General features: G+C 36.3%; 1 protein-coding gene across 1 annotated transcript; it reads left to right on the forward strand.

The window, feature by feature from the left end:
• The first annotated feature begins 1,783 nt into the window (after window positions 1–1,783).
• On the forward strand, window positions 1,784–2,632 carry LOC134267902 (uncharacterized). The gene is made up of 3 exons (XM_062750104.1): window positions 1,784–1,945; window positions 2,028–2,160; window positions 2,400–2,632. The coding sequence occupies exons 1-3, from the start codon at window positions 1,784–1,786 to the stop codon at window positions 2,561–2,563; spliced, it is 459 nt and encodes a 152-aa protein (XP_062606088.1). The 3' UTR covers window positions 2,564–2,632.
• The last annotated feature ends 24,753 nt before the right edge of the window (window positions 2,633–27,385 follow it).

A 27,385-nucleotide genomic window follows, 5' to 3' on the forward strand; every position in this document is an offset into this window, starting at 1 on the left:
AATTATTTTCATATAGCAGGGTCTTGTAGGAGAAAGGTGGATTTTACCATAAAAGAGGCTGTTTGAAAATTATTTCCAAAAGTTTATCTTGCCAATTATGTACATAATCCATCTATTTAATGTTTTATCAGGAATGAGGTGGCATCCCATGATTATAAGGTTTGCCATCTATCTGCAGTACCAAAGTTCAAGGGCATATGAAGCTCTTAAGGAAACTGGCATTTTGCGCCTCCCAAATAAATCCACACTGCGAGACTACACAAACTTTATTCAACCCAAGTCTGGTTTTCAGACACAAGCATTTGAGGTATAGCATATTTAAATGAAAATATTTTCCAGAATTTTAATAAATGAAGTAGCACTAAAATACAATATTTGCAAGGAATTTATAAGAGAAAACTTTGTAAAATGCCTTCTTTGAAAAAAAAGGAAAAATAAGAATAAAAACAGCATTATTTTCAAGGAGTTAAAAAAGATTGCAGAAAACTTACCCCAGAGAAGAGATATGTAGCACTCTTGCATGATGAGATGAAAATAAAAGAAGATCTTGTCTTTGATAGACGAAGTGACCAGGTCATAGGCTTTACAAACCCAGATTCATGGAAATTTGATGAGGTTTACTTCAATATGTAAATTCACATACAATTCGCTCAAACCAATTTTTTAGTTACAATTGTATCAGTCTATTTAAATGTGTGTCTTGTACAGAAACTGTGCAAAACATTTAAGCATAATGTTAATCTGTAAATAATATGACCTTGACATACTGAACATGATATACTTGGTATGCTTCTGACCATTTGATATTTCATGTATCAAGATTTTTAATTACCAATTACATGTACTCCATGGTTTATTGAAGGATGAAATCAACAGAATTGCCTCACATGTCCTTGTGTTCATGGTGGTGGGCATTAATTCCCACATCAAGATGTCCATTGGTCACTTCCCAACTAAAACTGCAACAGCAGATGTCCTTTATCCTCTTTTATGGAGAGCTGTTGCTTATCTAGAGACATCTTGACTAAAGGTCTGGTATATCTCTTCTTAATGTGAACTTGCATAAAAGTAACATTGGTTTATGTACTTGTATTTCTAAAATAGCATCTATGACATAGGTGATTTCATCCACCAGTGACAAAGCGTCACCAAATCAACGCCTGTACAGACTACATAGAGTAGGGAATGAGGCTGTGGTCTACAAAGCCGATAACCAATACTCATCCGAGACTCGAAACGTGTATTTCATTTCTGATGCCCCACACTTAATTAAAACTATCCGAAACAACATCAACAAATCAAAGCCTGGGGGAACAAAGTATCTTTGGGTTTGTGGATCTACCAATATGTCACAATATGTATCTTGTTCACAATAAATTCCAATCATTGATCAAAATGAAAACAAAAAAATCATGTTCAAAATAGGATGCCGTTCAATCCTACATATGTCTGTTAGTCATATTGTTAACTAAGATAAAACTGGAATACTGTTTATTATTCCAGAACAACAACAAAAACATCTTATGGACTCATGTTGAACAAATTTATAGAGATGACACTCAAGGGCATCTGTACAGAACTAAATTGGGATATGACCATGTATACTTGACCCCTTCTTCTACTATGAGTGTGCGACTTGCAGCCCAGGTGAGAACATTGGGTTTAAAAAAACTGTTCTTAAACGGTTAACTTTCATTTAATAATATGTTGAATGGTTTGATTTGCCTTAATAAGAGTTGATTAATGATAAATTTAGGTTTTGAGTGACTCTGTTTCAAGAGTCATGGCAGGATACTATGGACCAGTGATGTCTGAAACTGCAAAATTCTTCTCCCTGGTCGACAGATTCTTTGACTGCCTGAATGGCCGTTCACTGCAAGAGTCTGTCCGTGTTCGGAAACCGGATCTGGCTCCTTACAAAGTACAAAATGATCAAAGATTTCAGGTATCACTTCACTTGCTATGTAGGTCACTTTTAATCTATAGTTGACTTATTCAATAACTTAAACATTGATTTTGTCATTCAGTTCCTGCAAAGAGAATTCCTTGGATATCTGGAGCAGTGGATGACGGCAGTAAAAAACAGACAAGGATTTTCGAAATCTGAACAAAACAAAATGTTCCTCTCATATCAAACATATGAGGGGATTGTTATGACAGGTGAAGCACATGAAGTTCAGAACTAATATGATTTATGTCTATGTCATTACATAACTTTTCACAATCAATTTAGCAAAACTTACCTTTTTCATGCATAATGAATGAAAAATGGTATTTCCAAGTCAAATACCCTTGTTCTCAAATTTGTATTCATGAAAAAAAGAAGAAATTCAAGAACTAAAAATGTCAGAATTTTAAATCAGGAAAAATATATCATGAATATGCTTTGGAATTTACAGTGAATGCTTTCATAGAGGCAACTAAGTACCTGTTAGGCCAAGGACTACCATATGTGTTAAGCCACGACTTCTGCCAGGATCCACTTGAAGAGCATTTTGGGAGGCACCGTGGCCTTGGATCACGGCACGACAACCCTACTGCTCATCAGTTCAGGTTCGAGTAAAATGTGTACAACTAACTTCATTCTATTCACTACAAGAGGACCATGGGGCATTGTGCTTACCTGAGTCACATTGGCCCTATTATTCTTTCATCATCAGATTTAAAAAAAGATTGAGAAATATAGTTAATCAAATAATTTCTTTACACTTCTAATTATATTTAAAAAACCAAGCATCAATCATTATTACCAATTATTAATAATTTCAGTTATCAAGAAAACCAACTGCGATTGCAGAGAGATCTTGCATTTACTGTTAATTTGAAGGGAAATACAGCTGGCAGAAATGGGGAGAAGAGACCAACAGTTGTATCCAACATCCCATTGAAACGCATTAAAAGGCACTAAATATAAAAAAAAATATTAAAGTAATATTGTTGTCTAGATTCCTTTTACTTTCTTTCATAGAGAAACACATATAACATACAGCCCTCTAATGTAACAATCATTCAAATAATTATATCATTTTTGGTGTATCAAATGTTACAAAGAATTATATCTCTCAGGATGGTTATCTAATCAATAGACTTACGAAGTGACTTCTGTTTTCTGGCTGTTTTTGTCTTGACAAGATACTTTTCCATGGTTTGTCTACATTTAGCATGACACCTTACCTTATGGAACACAGACAGAACAAAAAGCATCAATTTCTCTTGTGAAGAAGAGTCTGTGTCAGTGTGGTATGTGCATTTATAAAATACGCTGACAACAGTTTCATTCTGACAGACAGAATCAGTGAAATGTTGAAGTGAAGGAACAGATAAAACTGTTGCTCATTGCATAAATTTCTAAAGATAAATTCCAACAACATTACAAAATCTATAAATGCAGAGATTGGCTGCACTAAACCACCTCTTGATTTCACAGAAATCAGTTTTGAATTTCCATCCTTATCTTTCAGTTTCTCAATTAATGTAATAATTGAAGGTATTGCACAAACTTTTTTTGACAACGAAAGAGTACAAACCCTGCAACATAAGAAATAATATCTCTTTCATTCGATGTCAAACCTTCTGCAGCATCACTACTGGAACTTTGGGGTTCTGATGTTCCATCTTTCAACATCTCCTCAGCTGCTTGGAGACAAACCAGGGCAGAAAGTTGCATATTGTCAAACAAATCATCCACACTTGCCTTAAGTGCAGGGAGCATTGAATGAAACTTATGCCATGCTTTTTCTTTAACAGCTGACGAAAATATACCACTTCCAACAGGTACTGGTAGAATATCGTTCAGTTGTTCCAGCTTTGATGTTAGTTCGTCTACTGCAAAACATAGTAACAATATCCAGTTTATCTTGGACTTTCAGTAAGGCGTGGTATTCTCAACGTTACATAATTAGCTTCTGAAATTTACACAGCTTTCTTTCTCTGCTGAAATATACATGTACATGGGATAGAAATTCTGGCAATTGTCAATTAGTGTATTTAATAACCAATAACATTGTCTCATTTGGCAAAGAGGTGGAGCTTAAGTCATCTCATTGTTGTTAACAACAATTTAAAGTTCCTTGTGTTATTAATTCCTAAACCAATGAGAATCTATTCACCATTTGACACTAATTACATAGCATTGAGAATATGACACACCTTCATGAAAGTTCAAGCTTACCTGAGAATGGTTCTATATACACGTATAAGAAATAAATGTAACACAATACAAATGTATATGTAGTACATGCACATGTATATTAATAACATAATCATGATAGTAGTGTGTATGTATAGTAATAAGAACTATAAATTTACCTTGTGTGCTTGAAACAGCGGTCCGCATACTGGTTGGCAAAATTTCATCGCTTTTAATAGCATCTAAAACTTGCGTAATCATTTCTATAGTAACGACTTTACCCGGACTTACACTTCTTTTAAGGGTAGTTGGCATAGCCCCAGAGTCATCCCTGTCTTCTCCCATAATCTCCTCAATATCCTGTAAATGTTCCAATATTGTGAGATTTATAAAAGGTTTTTTTAAATAAAAAGAATCCCCTTAAAAATATATGGTAAGATTTTGAATATCATTGCTAAGATTTTAAATACATGTACATGTATTAGCATTTCAATTATTTTAATTAATTTAATTAAAAGTCCATGTTGTTGTACAAAAAAAAATGTACTACAAATGGCTGTATTCTACATGTATTACACAAGAATATTTTCAGAAGCTGAAGAGAAAAAAATACTTAGCCAATATCAGTGCAATAAATAGTGATGAGCCAGCATCGATGAAATGTTGGAAAATGACCAGCGACCAGCCAACTTTTCTGTTTGTTAATTAATTCATCCAAAATAATATATCACAATTGCAAACTGAATCTTATAATAGTAGCAGTTTGACAATTGAATAATATTTTGAGAATGAATTATTATTTCTTGTCTTGATCTTCAAAACTAAACATGCTAAAGTAGAAATACTCCAGCTTTGTTTGGAGAAAAAATAACTCAACAAGTCCAATAAAATTATAAGCATTTCAATTATTTAGTCCATGCACTACAAATGCAAGTATTCTATTATACAAAAATATTTTCAGAAGCTTAATCATGTTAAGAGGAAAAAAATACTTAGCCAATATCAGCATGATCAGTGCAATAAATAGTGATGAGCCAGCATCGATGAAATGTTGGACAACGACCAGCGACCAGCCAACTTCTTTGTTAATCAATTCATCCAAAATAATATTTCTTGTCTAGATCTTCAAAACTAAAGTGAAAACACTCATGACTCGTTTAGAGAAAAACAAATATTAAAACAAGTCAATAGACTAGGCAGTGTGTCAGTATGATATGTGCATTTCAGTGCAATCTTTCCATTAAAATAGCTATAATTATATAGCTTTATTAAGCTAATTTAAAAAAGCTTTATTAAGCTATGTATATGCATTTTTTTTAAATTTTTTTTTTTTTTTTTGTTAGAAATAAGCAAAAGTTGCATATATATATTTGACTCTTCATATATGTACAATGGGATATCAAAACATCAACCAAAATCAAAGATAGTTCTCTCATTGCAGCTTTTGGGGTAAGTTTTCTGAATAGCTTTATAAAGCTACAAATGCCATTTGAAACTGGAACCTGTACATTACCTGACCTGCGACTACGAGTTCCTCAGATCAGTTCATTGATTATCATTCAGTGTGTTCAAAATGTTTTTTCTATTTTTACCAGTTTATTTATAAGACCCCATTTAAAAAAATTAGATTCTATAGACCTCTTTTAACTTATAAACTAGCGTTTAAAGTCCAAACTATCTCGTCACTGGTCCGTAGGGTATTATCATTTTAAGGATGGAAGGTTCACATTTACACTACTGCACAAGAATTTCTGCTGTGCGCACATTATAAATGTAGTACAAGTGATGGCTAAAGTTACGAACTGAATCGTACTATAAAATTCAACCAGAAGTCTCTGTCGAGACTGAAGCTCTACTGGTTTGTACTTATAGCAAAGGAAGAGAAAAGTACTTAAGCAGTTGGAAATTGAAACTTTTCAACAGATAGATAGAATAATTATCCTTGATTAAGTCTCTTTATGTTCTTAGTGCAGTCTACTTGCATGCAACATTTATATTATAATCAGACTAAAATTGTATTTGGAGTAGCATTTTGAAAGAATTTCACAGAAATTTCTATTTTTAGTAACCACGGCAACACCGTTAATCGAAATCAAAAACCGCTACACAGAATTATGTATCTTACTGTAGTCTACTTGTGTGCCAAGTTATATTGAAATCAGACTAAAACTGTAGGAGGAGTAGCATTTTGAAAGAATTTCACAGAAATTTCTATTTTTAGTAACCACGGCAACACCCTTCATCGAAATCAAAAACCAATATACAGAATTATGTATCTTAGTGCAGTCTACTTGTGTGCCAAGTTATATTGAAATCAGACTAAAACTGTAGAAGGAGTAGCATTTTGAAAGAATTTCACAGAAATTTCTATTTTTAGTAACCACGGCAACACCGTTCATCGAAATCAAAAACTGATACACAGAATTATGTATCTTATTGTAGTCTACTTGTGTGCCAAGTTATATTGAAATCAGACTAAAACTGTAGGAGGAGTAGCATTTTGAAAGAATTTCACAGAAATTTCTATTTTTAGTAACCACGGCAACACCGTTCATCGAAATCAAAAACTGATATACAGAATTATGTATCTTAGTGTAGTCTACTTGTGTGCCAAGTTATATTGAAATCAGACTAAAACTGTAGGAGGAGTAGCATTTTGAAAGAATTTCACAGAAATTTCTATTTTTAGTAACCACGGCAACACCGTTCATCGAAATCAAAAACCGATACACAGAATTGTGTATCTTAGTGTAGTCTACTTGTGTGCCAAGTTATATTGTAATCAGACTAAAACTGTAGGAGGAGTAGCATTTTGAAAGAATTTCACAGAAATTTCTATTTTTAGTAACCATGGCAACACCGTTCATCGAAATCAAAAACCGATACACAGAATAATGTATCTTAGTGTAGTCTACTTGTGTGCCAAGTTACATTGAAATCAGACTAAAACTGTAGGAGGAGTAGCATTTTGAAAGAATTTCACAGAAATTTTTATTTTTAGTAACCACGGCAACACCGTTCATCGAAATCAAAAACCGATACACAGAATTATGTATCTTAGTGTAGTCTACTTGTGTGCCAAGTTATATTGAAATTGGACCAAAACTGTAGGAGGAGTAGCATTTTGAAAAATTGTTTACAGACAGACAGACGGACAGACAGACAGACAGACAGACAGACGGACGGACGGACGACGGACGCATTACTATCGCATAAGCTCTTCTGGTCTCTGACCAGTAGAGCTAAAAATGCAAAGGTCAAATTACCTGAAACAACTCCTCAAAATTATCTATATCTTGCTCGGAAGACATGGTGAACAATAATAAGACGTCATAAACCGGAAGTTTTCTATGCATCCCGGTGAGGGCGCTGCGAACAGAAGAAGATATTTTCCCGCCACAGAGAGTCGGCAGTCCCTTCGATTTCGATTTATGTCTATGGTATATTGAAAGAATTTCACAGAAATTTCTACTTTTAGCAACAACGGTAACACCGTTCATCGAAATCAAAAACTGATCCTTGCCGCTCGTCAAAATAAAACCGATGCATAGAATTATGTATCTTCGTATAGTCTACCTGTGTGCCAAGTTACATTGAAATTGGACCAAACCTGTAGGAGGATTGGGATTTGAAACTTTAAAACAGCAATAAATAGAAAAATGATCCTTGCCGGTCGTCAAAATAAAACCGATGCATAGAATTATGTATCTTAGTATAGTCTACCTGTGTGCCAAGTTACATTGAAATTGGACCAAAACTGTAGGAGGAGTAGCATTTTTGAAGAATTTCACAGAAATTTCTATCTTAAGTAACCATGGCAACACCATTCATCGAAATCAAAAACCGATGCACAGAATTATGTATCCCAGTGTAGTCTACTTGTGTGCCAAGTTATACTGAAATCGGACCAAAATTGTAGGAGGAGTAGCATTTTGAAAGCATTTCACAGAAATTTCTTTTTTTAGTACCCACGGCAACATGTTCATTGAAATCAAAAACTGATGCACAGAATTATGCATCTCTGTGTAGTCTATTTGTGTGCCAAGCTATATTGAAATCGGACCAAAACTGTAGGAGGAGTAGCATTTTGAAAGAATTTCACTGAAATTTCTATTTTTAGTAACCATGGCAACATCGTTCATCGAAATCAAAAACCGATGCACAGAATTATGTATCTTAGTATAGTCTACTTGTGTGCCAATTATATTGAAATCAGACCAAAAATGTAGGAGGAGTAGCATTTTGAATGAATTTCACAGAAAGTTCTATTTTTAGTAACCATGGCAACACCATTTATCGAAATCAAAAACTGATGCACAGGATTATGCATCTCTGTGTAGTCTATTTGTGTGCCAAGTTATATTGAAATCGGACCAGAACCGTAGGAGTAGCACTTTGAAAAATTGTTTACAGACAGACAGACAAACAGACGGACGGACGACGGACGCATTACTATCGCATAGGCTATTTTGGTCTCTGACCAGTAGAGCTAAAAAAAAATGACGAAGGATCTGTGTATCACCATGACACTTGTGAAGATCTGTATCGAGTTAAATATTTTAAACCAATTTATTTACTTGTGAATGGCATTAGAAATCGTTTTTATCAGCCAGGAAATGCCAAATATTTGCAGCTGGAGTTGTTATTGTTGAAGGGAGCCAGGGGAGAGAATTTTGATGAGGAATTTGATTTGGTCATAGAATTTTACGGTACAGACAATGCCAACAAAAGGCCCACGGGCCTTATAGGTCTCCTGAGTATCATCTTACAACTTTCCAACAATTGAATTTGTATCGTGTTTTAAACAAGAGGCCATGAAATTCACAATTTTGAAAGATGCACCTCTGTTTATCATAACCATACACTTTAGCATGCTTACTTTGGTTACTTAATACTCAGAGTAACAAAAAACAAGCTAATTCAGAGAATTTGTGTCCCCCGCTTAGGGATAAGGTAAACCATGCGCAGTTCGGGGGGAGGGGAGGGGATCGAGTAGGATACCCCTGACTGAATTACTATGCCATTATTGTAGAAGTATTTAATGTATACATTATTCTTATTCTTTATTATGTGTATAGAAGATCCTTTTTATATGGAATATTTATCACACTGTAATGATGATTTTATGAGTTTGTGCAAGCCAGACCTCATAAATTTTTCATTTCACATGCTATCATTTATTAAAAAAGTATTTCGACAAAAACAAAGAAAATGGTTCCTCCGGGATTCGAACCCGGCACTTCTCACATATGAAGCGAGAGACACAATCTGATTAAAATACAGATCTCTACATAGCGCAAAGCGCAGAGAGATCTCTCTGCGCTTTGCGCTATGTAGAGATCTGTATTTTAATCAGATTGATTGCGAGAGACATACCAATAGACCACAGAACTGCTTAACAGAATAGAAAATTTAAATGCTAAAAATGAAGTCACATACATGTATATATTCACCTTCGATATTGATGAAATTTTACACAATGCTTGGTGTCTAATTTAACCTTTATTAAACAGTTCTAAAGATGTAATAAGAATATAAAGTCCCCCCAGAACCTGTTTTATACGTAAAAACTCTCCTCATGCCCCTGTGCTAAAAAAAGCGACATGTAATACAATGAATACTAAAACAAACGGGGCGGGACACTTTGAGAGGGGTGAGAGAGGTTCTTGGGGGTTTTGGCATAAAATTACATTGCAAAAGCTCAAAATCTTCTTGAAATATCGCCCAGAAGGGATAGTGTTATACACAGACAGAATGTATAAATTTACGACCTTGAACTTTGACCTTTTGACCTCAAAATCAATAGGGCTCTTTTTTAGGCCATGGGGAGTTGTTGTGTAAAACATTATTGCAAAAGCTAAAAAACTTCTTGATATATCGCGCGGAAACAAAAGTGTTATAACAGACTTTGCGAATTTATGACCTTCACCTTTGACCTTTTGACCTCAAAATCAATAGGTTTCTTCTTTAGTCCATATGGAGTTGCTATGCCAAATGTCATTGCGGTTCTCGAGATATCGTATGGAAACGAAAGCGTTACAGACAGTCAAAATGACGGACGGACGGACAGACCCAAATTAATATCCCTCACTTTTCATGCGGGGGACAAAAAATGCATTTCCACTTTATAAACAGGTGTGCACCCCATCCCACAGGAACCACTTACACTGGGGCCACATATTTAAAAATTTTGGAAATTTTATCGTAAATTTTGGAAGAGGCAGCTTTCTTCATCATAAATTATACATGTATGTACTTAGATCATTGGCTTCATACCCACGAACATTTTCAAAGAATTCATGCATTTTCACTTTATAATCATTAGAGCCCGCCCTAACACCAGAACCACTGACTCGGGGGCTCTGAAATTCAAAATTTTGAAGAGACAGCCTTATTCAACATAACTATGTACTTGGCCAGTTTCTTATTCAATACCCAGTAGCAGAAAAGAAAGTTTTCAAAGAAATAAGGTATTTTCACTATATAACGACACGACGCACGAAGACGGACGAAAATGGATAGCAATAGGTCACCTGAGTGACTCAGGTGACCTACAAATGAAACTCGAAATTTCCTTACCTTGTCATTGGCCATTTGCAAAATTATTTTGTTAAAATGCATTCTGATTTTAGACACAAGTACTCTGAAGTTGACATCAAAAAGATGCTTGAGTTTCTGATTGACAATATCTATATGTTGTTTTGGGAGATCAGGTCTTCTAACAATCTATTGGAATTTCCATGGGTACCAATTGCGCCCGTTATTATCGGACCTATTTTTTGTATTCATATGAAGCAGAATTTGTGCAAAATTTTATGTGTGAAAAGAAAAAAAAAAACACTTGCTGTGGCCTTCAACTCGATATTTAATATATCGACGACATACTGTCAATTAACAATGGTACTGTAACCTGGTGAGCTTGATATAAAAGATACCACAGTCATATTTAGATATTTTACATGAAAAAGACGGTAATAGTAATCTAACAAACAATCTATGATACATGTGATGACTTTAACTTTTCTATCGTTAACTTCCCTTACTTATGCAGCAATATACCTTTATTACCTGCACACGGAGTTTTACATATCTCAGTTGATACAATGGCCTCGACAGCAAATACAATTTATCATTGAGTCAAATGCTGACTGACGTTTTTCATACTTATTGTTAGTCCATTATTCATACATAGAATTGACGACGGATTTTTTTCCGTTAATTCCCGATCTTGACAAGGAGCACACGGCGGGTAACCCAGAACATTAAATGCATTTCAACTAATCAAAAATATTCAGCAATAATATGTAGTGACCGGCCGGCATGGGGGGGGCATCTGGCACCTGATCCCACCTCTGTTGTTTTGGAGGTCCGTGTTTGCTCTGCTCCTATTTTGTATTGTTTTATGGACTGTTGATCTGGAATACTTTTCGTTATCTCAATATGTTTCATCTCCTTATGTTTCATACAATACAAACGGAAAATTATACTATACAAATAGAAATTTATACAATAGAAATGAAAATTATACAAAACAAATAGAAAAGGTCGAATATCGCAACTTTCTAGCAAATTTCTTCAATTTTTAGTATTTTTATCAGCAGGTCAATTACTTTGTTAATTTAAAACTTTGCTTGGAAGTTACCCAGTGATGACAGCAAAAGGCGTGGAATGAAAGAGCTTCAAGTCATAGAGCAGATTAAAAAACAAAGACCAATATTTTCTACCCGACAGATGAAATCAGAGTTCACAAACACATACACCAAAGCTGGATTTAAACTGGGAATTCTCAGAGATATGTACAGATTTCCCACAAAAGACCAATCTGCACCAGAATCTCATGAACAACGTCAAGTTGACGAGCATGTTTTCAAATGTTTACTTGAACCTGATGATCCTGGCCTACTAAAAGACAATGGGACTCCAAAGTCTGAATAACTAGAACCATTTTGGCAAAAAGTCGACATGTTTTCTTGAAGAAAAAGCCATAGTTCATGGGCGCAGACATGAAGATCATCTTTATATGCCAATTCCTATTTTGTTTTGTTTTATGGACTTTTGATCTTAAATACTGTTCGTTATTTCCATATGTTTCACTGTATCACTATCTGATCTACGAAAACATATTGCAGCACGATTATCTAATGATACTAGACTGCCAGCTTTATCAACCAACCTTCATAACTTCTGGCCACCAAATCCATTGCTTGGGTTGGTGAATCCGCACGACGTACTCGGCAATCGGCGGGCCCGTAAGCCCAAACTGAAAAAAAACTGCTCCGACACCTACAGGTAGTTAGGGATCTATATAAAAGAGGACAGAGGAATAACTACACTCTTTTCATATGTAGTCAATATACGTGATATACAATCTGTGCTTGATTTAGTTATTATGTCGTCCCGAACGAAGTCGGGGACGACATATTGCGATTGTACGCATGTTTTTTTTTTGTCCAGGCGGTTTCTCGGAGATGGCTGGGACAATCTTTCTGAAACTTTCTTCAAAGGACGATCGCTGGTTGTAGTTGTGCCATGTGGTCATTCAGTTTCAAAATGGCTACCGTTGCCATGGAAACCTGCAAAAAGCGACGAATTTTGCCCGCGAGTGTTCTCTCTGGTCCCTTGAACATTCTTCAAGAAATTGTATTGATGTAATGATAAGTATCTGTTATTGTGCTTGTTGCATTTAAAAATTGATAATTGTCAATAGTTTCCATGAAAACAGGTGAAAAGTGAAAAAAAAATTCTTTGATTTTTAAATCAAAGGACTGATATGAGTTGATGGTTTTCCAAGCTTAGCTATAATGGGTATGAAAAAAAAAGAAAGTCTTGTCCAGTTCGGGACGACATAAGCTATTGCTTGTAATAGCAGACTTTCTAGGTCATATTCCTGTAATGAGGGTTCATAAAAGAAAAATTACACGAGGCCCACGGGCCTTAAAGGTCGCCTGAGTATTGTGTAACACAATTAAATTTGGTTCGTGTTTTAAACCAGAGGCCATGAAATTCACAATTCACAATTTTAAAGAGGCAATATTGCTAATCATAATTATAAACTTAGCATGCTTACTCTTTACTCTATTTACTTAATACCCAGCGGTAGATCAGACTAACAAAAAGAAAATGCACTTCCACTTTATCACTAGTTGTGCACCTCACCCCAAAATAATCATTGATCCTGGGGCCACATATTTCAAAATTTTGCAAATTTTATTATAAAATGGTTGATTAATACCAAAGAGCAGATTTCAAAGCATTAATTTATATTCAGCCTATGTAACCTCTGTAACACCTGGTAAAAAATAACCATTTTGCTAGATGCCCCTTTCTTTATCATAAATATATATACTTGGATCATTGGCATAAAACCCAGGAGCAAAGGAAAAGATTTTCAAAGAATTAATGTATTTTCACTATATAATCAATAGAGCCCACCCCAACATCAGAACCCATGATCCTGGGGTCATAAACTCACAATTCTGGAAGAGGCACTCTTCCTCATCATTAGTATGTACTTTTTTAGTTTACTTAATACCCAGAAGCAGAGAAGATTTTCAAATAAATGAAAGAAAAAGTGAGCTAGCTCACATACCCCACGCTCCCCCAAAACTTGACGGTGAATCACATAATGAAAGGCACAGTGCATTTTAAATACATAGTATAGGTCAAAAAGGGTAATAATTGCAAAAAAATCTTCACATCAAAATGTCTTACATATGAGGACACTTAAATGTGGAATGAAGTTTCTAGATAAATAATTGAATCAAAATTTCTTGGCATTACACAAATCCTAACATTAATTTAAAGTGGTGGGGGGGGGGGGGGAGAAATTTTCTTGAATAATAGGCAAAACTCTTTGGGATAAAAGAAACTATGTACAACAGTTTTAAGAGGAGTGGTGCTAACAAACTGTTCATCTCTATATTCTAAATATGGCCAAAAAGTCTAAGTTGGAAAGTGTGGAAATTCCCGGAAAAATAAAGGAATCGGAATTTCCTGGTAATATGCACATCTACATATTGTGTCCTAAATATCTACAAAGTTTGATGAAATTCTGTGCAGCGGTTTATGAGGAGTTGCGCTGACAAACTGTTCATCTCTATATTCAAGGTATGGCCAAATGCCTAAGTTAAAAAGTGCGGAAATTCCCGGAAAAAATAATGGAATCGGAATTTCCTGGTAATATGCACATATACACATTGTGTCCTAAATACCTGCAAAGTTTGACGAAATTCTGTGCAGCGGTTTATGAGGAGTTGCGCTGACAAACTGTTCATCTCTATATTCAAGGTATGGCCAAATGCCTAAGTTAAAAAGTGCGGAAATTCCCGGAAAAAATAAAGGAATCGGAATTTCCTGGTAATATGCACATCTACACATTGTGTCCTAAATACCTGCAAAGTTTGACGAAATTCTGTGCAGCGGTTTATGAGGAGTTGCGCTGACAAACTGTTCATCTCTATATTCAAGGCATGGTCAAATGCGTAAGTTAAAAAGTGAGGAAAATCCGGGAAAAATAATGGAATCGGAATTTCCTGGTAATATGCACATCTACATATTGTGTCCTAAATACCTGCAAAGTTTGACAAAATTCTGTGCAGCGGTTTATGAGGAGTTGCGCTGACAAACTGTTCATCTCTATATTCAAGGTATGGCCAAATGCCTAAGTTAAAAAGTGCGGAAATTCCCGGAAAAAATAATGGAATCGGAATTTCCTGGTAATATGCACATCTACACATTGTGTCCTAAATACATGCAAAGTTTGACGAAATTCTGTCCAGCGGTTTATGAGGAGTTGCGCTGACAAAAAAAGAGGACTGACTGACGGACTGACTGACGGACGGGTCAAAAACCTTATACCTCCCGCAACTAGTTGCGTGGGGTATAATAATGCATTTTCACTATATACTCTATATAGCCCCGCCCTAGCACTAGAACCCCTGACCCTGGGGCCATGAATTTCACAATTTTGGTAGAGGACTCAATGTTCATTACATTCATGCCAACAGTTTGCCTGCTTGATGTCCAGGAGTAAAGAAGAATATTTTTAAAGATTGCAATCCTTTTAGTGGTTTTGGCCCCACCCCTCATTCCCGAGGGGGACGGGGACCATAAAATTCACAATATTTGTTTCTCTTCACCCATAGATGCTGTATACCAAATTTGGTTGAAATTGGTTCAGAGGTTTCAGAGAAGAAGCTGAAAATGTTCAAATTTTAACACACGACGACGGACGAAAACGGATAGCAATAGGTCACCCGAGTTACTGTAAATCACTTTTTATTCGCGAGAACTTTATTTTCGCGTAATTACGCGAGAGGGAATGCTCGCGAAAATTTCATGTTCGCGTATAATGGAATTCCGTAAGATTATATAGAGCAATGACACAATTCGTGAAAATTTTGTCTCGCTAATAAAGAGTCAATGACTATCTCGCGAAAATAAGGTGTCGCGAAAATTAAGTGATCTACAGTACTCAGGTGACCTAAAAATATCGATGAAAGGACTGAAAATTGTGTCATCTTGATTAGCCAGTAACCAATTCCCGAAGCTCACTCAAGTTTTGCTGCTGTTGTTGTTTAATTTCCTTTAGATAATAATTTACTCGAATGGAGACGCCACCATTTGCCGTTTGCATGACGACTGAAAAAGTTTACATCTGTACTCGCACTCAGGGACATTGAGCAGTGAGGGATCTTTTTCGTGCCATTACCTACTGCGACACGCAACCTCCAACTCAGTTTATACAGTTTTATCCAAAGGACCGGTCTCAATGTCCCGCAGTGGAATCTAATCCGCGACGTAAGGAAAATCTCCTTACTCCGCGACTCTAGAGCAGAGGCTCTATAACCACTGCGCCACGCGAGCGAATAAAGTATAATAGTTTCAGAAACAATTCGTATATTATGAATTCAATAGACACTCAGAGTAGCTTGTGTGTGCGCTCGACCGTTAGTAGAAACTTTATTGTGAGATTAGCACCCCCCCCCCCTTCAATTTGCTTCTGACGCCTATGCAATAAATTCGATGTAAAAATTTTCATACGAAATGCATGCTCTTGCTTATCTAATCAACTGAAATATGTAAACTCCGTATGCAGGTAATGAAAGAATATTGCTGAACAAGTAAGGGAAGCTGACGATAGAAAAGTTGAAGTCATTAAGTTTTACATAGATTGTTAGATTACCATTACCGTCTTTTTTCAAGTAAAATATCTAAACATGAAACAGATATGTCAGACCCTGTGGCATCTTTTATCTCAGGCTCACCAGGATATATCATATCGACATAAGAATGGAAATTCCATTGTTCAGTACGTCACCGATATATTTAAATGTCGAGTTGAGTTCGGTTCACAAATATTGATAATCGAGACGGCGAATTTTTCAGTTTTCATATTAATGACGCCGATTCTGACGTTTTCCTGGCAAGTAAAAGAAAGCCATGTAAACGTCAGATATTTCGGACGAAGTGTTCGGGAGAAATTGTCTGACTGTTTCATTAGGAAGTGAAAGCACTTCATTTAAAACGGATGTGTGTGGTAAGAGTAGCATGATAAAACAGGAATTCTAGTTGTCACAGAAAATGGAGCAAAAAAAAAAATAAATCAAAAGGTCATTAAACTCAACAGTCTGGATCCGCCGAAACATAACTGAAAAATTGCCGACTCGGCGTTATACAATATACAATCAACAGTCAGGAATGAAAAAGTATGAAAGGAAAATCAGTTGTTAGGACAACCGATAACAAGACAAAAGATTTAAAATTATCTGTATAAAAGTAGTGAAACAAGCATAAAAAAGATATAAAGACCAATAAAATGGCTTTTTAATTGCAGGATCGCCATAACCAAGACTTCAACCATGATTTTTTTAACATATTTTATTGAAATAAATCAAATGGATCAGAAAGAAGTTCTTACAACTTACGAGTTCCTACCCTTAGTAGACTCTCTTCAACCATAAATGAGTTAAACAACATTTTGGGTGGAATATAATTTAGTCTTATTAAAAAATTCCTTTTAAGTTTATCTCAATTAAATTCCCTCGTAGCTGACATTTGCAATTTCCATACAAATGCGAGGGCCCTTCACAAAAGAGTTGACGTGACTTGTCTTAGCGCCTCGTTTTGGACAGTATTCCTCTTCAAATTCCTTTGATCCTCTTTCTACTTTTTTTATGTCATGAGCCATTAAAAGCTTTGTCTCAATAGAGTTTGTTTTCCTTGGCAAAGATCAGGCATCGCCCGCGTGGCTGAGTGGTAAGAACGTTTACTATATAGAGTCATGAAATGATCTTTACGTCGCGGGTTCGGATCATCCCATTGTGGGACGTGGAGACCAGTCCTTCGGATGAGACCGTATAAACCAAAGACCCATGATGCAGTAGATCCTGGTACGAAAAGATCCCTCACTGCTGATCAACTGTGAGTGCCGAGTATAGTACAAAATTTGCAACTCTCCATCGGCAAGTGGTGGCGTCTCCATATGAGTGAAAAACTCGAGAGGGACAATAATTAACATTTAACTAAACAATTGAAAACTACGATCATGGTTATAAATCTATGAAAGATTTTGACACCATCAACATTAATTTTTAGTGTTTTCAAATAGAAGTTTCAAATATTTTCTTGACAAATGAATATTTATGATTTTCCTAAGTTTTAACAATAATTGGATGTGATTTGGTACATAGCTAAATAAAATATGATGTTACACTTCTATATGTTGAATTTTGGCTGTTGAATTTTTAGAGGTGTATACTCTGAAACATGTTGCATGAAAATTAACCTGCAAAGATATGTTTTTATGGGTATTTTAGTTAGATTATGACTTATTCAAGATTTTCAAATCAAAAAATAAACAGTTTGACAGAAAATTCTGAAAGTACGGACCTACCTTAAATCAAGTTCCAGACACATTTAAAGGAGGCACCATTCCACATCAACATATTAATTTGTCATAGGGCATTTCAGGAGCGTTATAATTCCCAACGTCCTGACTTTATCCAGTTGATATTCTAAACTCTTCTTTTAGGACAACTAGACGATTTTCTTACTCTTCTAACTCTTCTTGGGCCGATGTTCTAACCTCTTTTATGGGGACATTGTGAACACATAAGGATCTTCCATTGTATGAGTATTGCTGGCGTGTTGATTTGCAACATCTTGAAGTTAAACCACCTCATCGTACGGGTCAACGATTCCTCTGATGCAGTGGATCTGCATGATTGGGTACTCCAGATGCAAGTGTATCTTTGGATAAAATAAATGTTGAACTGTAGGACCGTAAAGGTACTGGGCCAGTGCAAATGAAAGAAAAAGTGAGCTAGCTCACATACCCCACGCTCCCCCAAAACTTGACGGTGAAACACATAATGAAAGGCACAGCTAGTGCACTTTAAAAACATAGTATAGATCAAAAAGGGCAATAATTGCAAAACAATCTTCACATCAAAATGTCTTGCATATGAGGACATTTAAATGTGGAATGAAGTTTCTAGATATATAATGGAATAAAATTTCTTGGCATTATACAAATCCAAACATTAATTTGAAGTGGTTGGGGGGGGGAGAAATTTTCTTGAATAATAGGCAAAACTCTTTGGGATAAAATAATGGAATGTGTCCTAAATATCTGCATAGGTTGACGAAACTATGTACAACAGTTTAAGAGGAGTGGTGCTGACGAACTGTTCATCTCTATATTCAAAATATGGCCAAAAAATCTAAGTTGGAAAGTGTGGAAATTCCCGGAAAAATTAAGGAATCGGAATTTCCTGGTAATATGCACATCTACACATTGTGTCCTAAATATCTGCAAAGTTTAACGAAATTCTGTGCAGCGGTTTATAAGGAGTTGCGCTGACAAACTTTTCATCTCTGTGTAAAAGGTATGGCCAAAAACCTAAGTATTTAGTGCGGAAAGTCCCGGAAAAAATAATGGAATCGGAATTTCCTGGTAATATGCACATCTACATATTGTGTCCTAAATAACTGCAAAGTTTGACAAAATTCTGTGCAGCGGTTTATGAAGAGTTGCGCTGACAAACTGTTCATCTCTATATTCAAGGTATGGCCAAATGCCTAAGTTAAAAAGTGCGGAAATTCCAGGAAAAATAACGGAATCGGAATTTCCAGGTAAAATGCACATCTACACATTGTGTCCTAAATACCTGCAAAGTTTGACGAAATTCTGTGCAGGGGTTTATGAGGAGTTGCGCTGACAAACTGTTCATCTCTATATAAAAGGTATGGCCAAATGCCTAAGTTAAAAAGTGCGGAAATTCCCGGAAAAAATAATGGAATCGAAATTTACTGGTAATATGCACATCTACACATTGTGTCCTAAATACCTGCAAAGTTTGACGAAATTCTGTGCAGCGGTTTATGAGGAGTTGCGCTGACAAACTGTTCATCTCTATATTCAAGGTATGGCCAAATGCCGAAGTTAAAAAGTGCGGAAATTCCCGGAAAAAATAATGGAATCGGAATTTCCTGGTAATATGCACATCTACACATTGTCTCTTAAATACCTGCAAAGTTTGACGAAATTCTGTGCAGCGGTTTATGAGGAGTTGCGCTGACAAAAAAGAGGACTGACTGACTGTCGGACTGATTATACCTCCCGCAACTATAGTTGCGTGGGGTATAAAAAGGTGCACCCAAATGAGCAGACGCTCTAATCACTGCTCCACCTGGGTGAAAAAAAAGTCCATAGTCATAGTTGGTTGGAGATGTACTGTAGGTGTTGATTCTTTTCATCGCACTAAATGATCTCTCAACAGTAGCTGTCGACACTGGCATTTCAAGAAGATTTGCATACACAGACTGAGGTATGCCGTCAACTGTATCAATCTCAGTGAGTGGTTTCTAAGGAAATCAAAAACCAACGGACCCTACAGCTCTCGAATTTTCTTTTGTGGTCAATGTCAGATCTATAAGCGTCATGTAACCTTATCTTAACTTCATCCGTCAGACCTTCTACGAGACCGGTCAACATCTCATCTTGAACTTACAGCATCCTGGAGTAAGCATTTTTACAACACAATCGGTATCCAATTATTGACTTTTGATATGGTTTTCTCATAAGTGTACTGACCTGGTAAGGTATTTGTTGACCGAGGCCAAAGACCGAGGTTAATAAATACCTTACCAGATCCCTATACTACCGAGAAGACCAAATTCAATAATCAATAACTTTTTTATTAAAACTTCCAATTCTTGTCTTCAACTCATATAAACACTTGTAAAGTGTAAGCAATGAATACTAAACTATTTCTAATAAAGGAGTTAAGCCTCCATTTTTACATTAACCCAGCATTAATTTACATGGTTTTGTTCATCTTTTATTAAGGAAGCTCTAAACACTAACAGAAACTGTTTTTTGGATTTGGAGAAAAATATATCATATAAAGGTGCGCATGTTGAGACTTTTTCATTCATATGTAACATAGGGTACCTGCTTTATTTCCACAGGAAAAATGTTCTAAGACAATTAATGGACTATTTGTGAGCAGAAATCACAGTGACTTAAAAATCTTATTTCTAAGGGTAGATCACTCTAACTGCATAAAAATTACCCTACAAGTAGAGCTCTTTAGTGTGCAGTGTTGAGAGCTTCCTCAAGAATCACTGCCCTAATTTTGGGGTGATTTCCTCAAGGGTTTTCTTCACGTTTGTAATACGTTGTTAATCTTTACAGTTTTTACATGTGTGAAAATATGTAGTGAACATAGGTTGGATCTCTGGACAGACACTTCGAAGAACAAACCGCCGAAATATGGCTGAAAAATTGCCAACTCGACGTTAAACAATATACAATCAATCAATCAATCAATCGAAGAACAAATTTGTTTCCATATGGTTCTTAACCAAGGATACCTGAATCAGATTGATATAAAGAGTTGGTTTCAAATAACAACGATCTAGATAAAGTACATGTATGTTTACATTATGATAAACTAAAATTATACATTTTAAAAAAAATGGTTTAATTAAGAAGAACATTTTACTTTATTTGTTGAACCATTAACATTAACAAACAAACAAGGAAGTATCATTAAAAGCTGAAAGTGAAACTGTTGAATTTCATTCAGATTGAAGTCTCTTTCGGTTTACAAAAAGGTGTACGAATTATCTTTCTTGGAATAGTAGTCATTCTTTGAGCAAAACAGGCTTTGACTCGATCTTGTAGGTTTACTTTTTATAATCTAGCTAAAATTATATTTTCTATTTATGAACTAATCCGGTTAATCTTTTAAGGGATTCACATTTTGAAATTCATTTTGAAAAGAAATTTTTATTTGATGTTATATCAAAGTGTTATGTTGTAGATGAATGTTTTAATTGTACAGATCTGACGGGACGGATAATAACTTAATACCACATAAGTAATAGAAATACTTTTTTTTTTTTGCTTTTATTAACTACCTTAATTTATTTCATCTATTATCATTTAATAAATAACTTAATATTAAAATCTACATCTCTACTACAATATAGGAACTAGCTAGACATGTTGACATGAACTACTCTGATACCAAAGTCCAAGGATAAGAATCTTATGTTAACCGTGCTGTGAAGTAGAAGTCTTGGCCTTTTTTCTTTGCATATGTTAAAAAAACTTCACGTTGGTCTCGAATGGTTGAAATTTTTCTTGTAAATCTCGTTAAATTTTCAATCATTGAAAGTGTAGGATTCCTCTTAAGATTTCCCCTTTAACGAACTTAGTCCTCCATTCCATATTATATTCTTAAACTATCGGATAAAAACAAACGTGTCTTGAGACTGTCTCTTCAAGTTAAGACCTTATTATGTGTGTTGGTATTCTTAGCATTCTCGTTTTAATTTCTATTTTATTTTGTGTGTGGTATGAGATATTGGAGGGGATTGGGTGGGTCTCGGTTTGTAAATTTTTGTTTGTTTGTATAATGTTTAACATCCCTTTCGATAATGTTTCACTCATATGGAGACGCCACCACTTGCCAGTGGAGAGCTGGAAACTTTGTCTTATTCTCGGCACTCAGAGCCATTGAGCAGTGAGGGATCCTTTTATTTCCAGCACCTACTGCGACTCGAGACCTCGGTTTTACAAACACGGTCTCATCCGAAGGACCAATCTCGACGTCCTACAGTGGGATTCGAACCCGCGACGTAAGGATCAACTCCTTACTTTGCGACTCTATCTAGCAGACATTCTAACCACTGCGCCACGCTGGCGACTCTCAAGTTGTAGAAAAGAATCAGATAGTCTTCATCTTTTTTCCAAAATCAGTAAATATTTATGTATTTAGAAGTAGCATACTATATATATTTGTAAAGGATACATACAAATATAGAGGGAGGCGTGATGATTTGACATTAACGGGAAATTCAATTTCAGGTTTCCAAGGAAACATCATTAACAGAATTAAAATTTGATAGCCATCATCACATTATATAGTAATAAAATGATTCGATGTCGTTAAAATCGGATAAATCATGCGCCAGAAATACATTTTAAGGTAACGATGCATTTACGGAAATCAGACTGAAAATAAGACAAGAGGCCCATGGGCCTTATAGGTCACCTGAGTATCATACAACAACTTTCCAACGATTGAATTTGATTCATGTTTTAATCCAGAGGCCATGAACTTACAATTTTGAAAGAGGCACCATTGCTTATCATAATTATGCACTCAGCATTTTTACTTTGGTTAGTAATACCCAGAGGTACATGTAAATCACAGCAACAAAGAGAAAATGCATTTCCACTTTATCAGTTATGCACCCCATCCCACAGAACCACTGACACTGGGGCCACATCTTTCAAAATTTTGAAAATTTTATAAATTTTATTTCATCATGTTGTTGATTGATTTAAAAGCATCAAATCATTTTCAGACCCCGCCCCCAAGTACCTCTGTCCCAGGGGCCAGGAAATTAAGCATTTTTGGAAGAAGCAGCGTTCTTCGTCATAAATATATATACTAAGATCATTGCCATAATACCCAGGATCAAAGAAAAAGATTTTCAAAGAATTTGTGCATTTTCACAATATAAACATTAGAGCCCCGCCCTAACTGTTACACAAGAAGCCCAGACCCAGGGGCACTGAAATTCACAAATCTCAAAGAGGCATCCTTGCTCCTCATAACTATGTACACAGTTCATTGATTTAACACCAGAACACCCAACCCAGGGGTCATGGAATTCACAATTTTAGAAGAGGCAGCCTTATTCAAAATAACTACATACTTGGTTAGTTTATTTAATACTCAGGAGCAAAGAAGATTTTCAAAGTAATAATGCATTTTCACTATATAGTCTATATGGCCCCGCCCTGCCACTAGAACTCCTGACCCTGGGGCCACTAAATTCACAATTTTAGAAGAGGCAGCCTTATTCAACATAACTATGCATTTGGTTAGTTTATTTAATGCGCAGGAGCAGAAAAGAAGAATATCAAAGAAATGCATTTTCACTATATAATCTATATAGCCCCGCCCTGCCACTAGAACCCCTGACCCTGGGGCCACTAGATTCACAATTTTAGAAGAGGCAGCCTTATTCAACATAATTTTGCACTTGGTAAGTTTATTTAATGCCCGCAAACAGAAAAGAAGAATATCAAAGAATTACTGCATTTTCACTACAATAACCTATATGGCCCCGCCCTAGCACTAGAACCCTGACCCTGGGGTCATTAACTTCACAATTTTGGAAGAGGCAGTCATTTTCAGTTCAACTATGCACTTGGTTAATCTATTTACTGCCCAGGAGCTGGAAAGAAGAATTTCAAAGAAATAATGCATTTTCACTATATAACCTATTTAGCCCCGCCCTAGCTCTAGAACCCCTGACCCTGGGACCATGAATTTCACAATTTTGGTAGAAAACTTAATGCTGATTACAATCATACCAACAGTTTGACTGCTTGATGTCCAGGAGTAAAGAAGAAGATTTTTAAAGATTGCACTAATTTTAGTGGGCTTTGCCCCCCCCCGGAGGCCCAGAGGGGCAGGGACCATGAAATTCACAATTTTTGTTCCCCTTTACCCATAGATGCTATATGCCAAATTTGGTTGAAATTGTTCAGTGGTTTCAGAGAAGAAGCTGAAAATGTTCAAATGTTAACGCACGACCCACGAAGGACGACGGACGAAAACAGATAGCAATAGGTCACCCGAGTTTACTCAGGTGACCTAAAAACAGGGTCCGTCATGAAGAGTTATAAACAGGTGTTACATTTTTACCAAACATAGCTCAGTGGATAGAGCGTCTGCTTTAGTCAAGCGAAGGAGTTGATCCTTACGTCGCAAGTTCGAATCCAAGTGTGGGACGTGGAGACCAGTCCTTCGGATGAGACCTATAAACCGAGTTTCGTGTCGCATGAGGTGCTGGCACGAAAAAAGTCCTTCACTGCTCAAATTCAATGGTCGCAAGAGCCAAGTATAGGACAAAATGTGCAGATCTTCACCGGCAAGTGGTGGCGTCCCCATGTGAGTGAAAATTCTCAAAAGGGACGTTAAACTTCATACAAACAAACCAACAAAACAAACTAGGTTGACTGAAAAAAAAATTCAACAACACAAAAGAATTACTCCGTTAACTTTTTATTAAACTTTACTCCTTTTTTTAAATGAAAGCATATTATTTGTATGATTTTTGAAACATACAGTACCTGGCTAATACAGTACGCAAAATGGCCGCCGTTAAAATGAAAATAAACATACGATGTATTTTTCTCTCCAATTTATCGAGTTTTAAAAAAATAAAGATAATGACAACAACAGACACTCATAGATGAGCGTCATATCATACGAATATAAAGTTCCGTATATTCATTTTTTGTACCAAAACATACGTAAATGAAAATGGCTTTCGTGGGGGAAAGACCTTTCAGTCCACCAAAGATGATTATTAAATGAAATGAGAGTGATTTAGGTGTCGGAAATCATCAGAATAAGTCCTAATACCTTAGAGAAGGTTGTTTAAGAAATACTGAAAGGGGTTCAGTGAAAAACATTGAGACCGGGAAGAAAATGATTGGGTGAAAGAGGTGATCGCGTCTTGTCAATGGTGGTAAAGACAAAACGCCGACCCCTTTTTCGGGTATATTAGATAAATTTAACGAAAGTGTCTTATAGAACTGTAAGATGGAGATAAAAAGAACAGAAATATCAAAGATGCTCCATTTCAAAGAAATTTATAATCTCGAAATCAAATCGTCAAAACCATGTTTTGTGGTGTCGATCCAAATTAGGGTGTACAGTAGAAGAAACGAGTCAGGTCATTTTTAGCTCACCTCGACGAAGTCGAGATGAGCTTATGCAATATCCCCGGCGTTGGCGTCGGTGTTAGCGTCGGCGTCCCAGGTTAAAGTTTTAGGAACAAGTCCATTCCCAAGTTACTGTAATCCCTACCTGGACCAAACTTGCATTGATGATGCATCTGGGGATGGACACTACCAGACTTGCTTTGGATGCTGGATCTGACGTACTTTTTCCAGATGAGTGACCAGGTTCAAGTTTTCGTAGCAGGTCCATTTCCAAGTTACAGAACTTACTTGAATATTGTTGTCAGAATAAATACAAAATGGTGTTGGAACTTTGGCTGAATAAAAAAAGGAAATATGAACTCTGAGAAATATATTTCGGTCCTAGATGATCATTTGTGGCTGAGTTTCCTGCAAATCCCTGGATTGTACAAGAGGAAATTTTCTGGTGCACCAGTCAGGCTGAATAGAAAACGTCAAACAATATCCCAACACTTCCCTGTCCTAGTTAATCACCAGACATTAATATCATTAAAATGTGTGGGGGACAATTAAGATCAGACGTGAACATCGCCTAGACGAAATTAGAAATATATCACTTTGTTATTGTGATAAAATAAAGCTTGAACCTGTAAAATAAGTCGAGACGTCAGCAACATTTAGGTACATGCCAGGCCAGAAATATTTCAGCTGAATTGCTCGGTAGGTTCGTTCGAATCCAAGATGGGCTCCACCTTCTATACTGTCATGATAGGATCTAAGTACATTCTACGAAGGCAACGCGGAACTGCAAGTTGTTTGATATATTTTTCTTGATGTCTTGTTCTCTTAGATCATGGCTTATAGTAATGGTATAGGACACTGTAAAGGAACACGAAAAAGTTAGATTCACTGATGATGAGGTTGTCTGTCTGTGACTTGTCATCAGGTACTGCAATATTTTTTTAAATACTTGTACATGGCACCAAAGACTGGACAATCATTTTGTATCTCTGCGATCTTTGGATGACTGATTTGTTCCGATTGTGTAGCGTGGTCAGGGGTGTCTGGTAGTATTTCATCTGCATAATAAAAAGTGCTTTCATGCAACACTGTTGAGGATTCAAAACCTGACTCATCAGATGAAGGAATGGCGTTCTCTGGTTCATCTAACGGGTTAGGACTGTCTGGATATTGCCTTTTTGAAAGAACATCTGCCACTTCGTTCTTCTTCCCAGGTTTGTCGTTGATAATGTATTTGTATCCTTGAAGTAGAACTGCCCTTCTGGCTAGACGTCCTGTGGACTCTTTGGCATTGTTAAGCCATTTTAGTGCGGCATGGTCTGTATAGATCTTGAAGGGTTGACTAGCCAGGTAAACATGGTACGTTTTGATACCTCCAATGATAAAAGCATCCCTAACTAGTTTTGTTGAAGGTGTTAGTGTACGTGTATTGTTTGTTTTGGTATAATCTTTGTTTTTTTGAAACAGACATTTTCATTGTGGTGCCATTTGGTGTTAATGCTGGACACATATCTAATACTGCATGACTCACCAAATCCCTTGCAGCTCTCACAGCCATGTCTGCAATGTTCTGTCGTGGTTGGCGGTTTGGGGGTTGCTTTGATCTGTTCTGCCTCATGGTGCGGGTAGGGTTGACGCTGATTGTTCCCCTTGTCACTTTCTATCTGGATTGCATTGATTTCGGATTTTAAAGTGTTCGTCAACTCCATCATTCGCTTGCTAATATGGCACAAAAATTGTTAATTCCACTTTCAGTATTTGTATTGGGTGGAGTGTTAACGCTGGACTTCCTCAGTTCTTGGAAAGTCTTAGGCCCCCAGGCTAGCACCTTCCCGCAAATGAGTTGATTAAGGCCAGAGCCAGTGGCCTGTACCTTGTACTGTTCCTCAATTCTGTGGCCTAGTCCAATCCTTTCCGCTCTTTCTATGTAGACATCTGTGGTTTCGTCAATGTCTTATCGAATACCCATTAAGGGAATACTATATGCCACAGGTTGG

Source organism: Saccostrea cucullata, unplaced genomic scaffold, assembly GCF_032062105.1.
Source record: "Saccostrea cucullata isolate Sc308-1 unplaced genomic scaffold, CSIRO_AGI_Scuc_v1 ctg1293, whole genome shotgun sequence".
In the NCBI taxonomy this organism is placed as follows: Eukaryota; Metazoa; Mollusca; class Bivalvia; order Ostreida; family Ostreidae; genus Saccostrea; species Saccostrea cuccullata.

What these genes read in the sequence shown, in the direction of transcription:
- LOC134267902 (XM_062750104.1), top strand. Translation starts at nt 1,784, where the DNA reads ATGGCAGGATACTATGGACCAGTGATGTCTGAAACTGCAAAATTCTTC. An exon ending in AAAATGATCAAAGATTTCAG is followed by an intron (nt 1,946 to 2,027) that starts GTATCACTTCAC and finishes TTTGTCATTCAG; the next exon opens with TTCCTGCAAAGAGAATTCCT. An exon ending in TGAGGGGATTGTTATGACAG is followed by an intron (nt 2,161 to 2,399) that starts GTGAAGCACATG and finishes TGGAATTTACAG; the next exon opens with TGAATGCTTTCATAGAGGCA.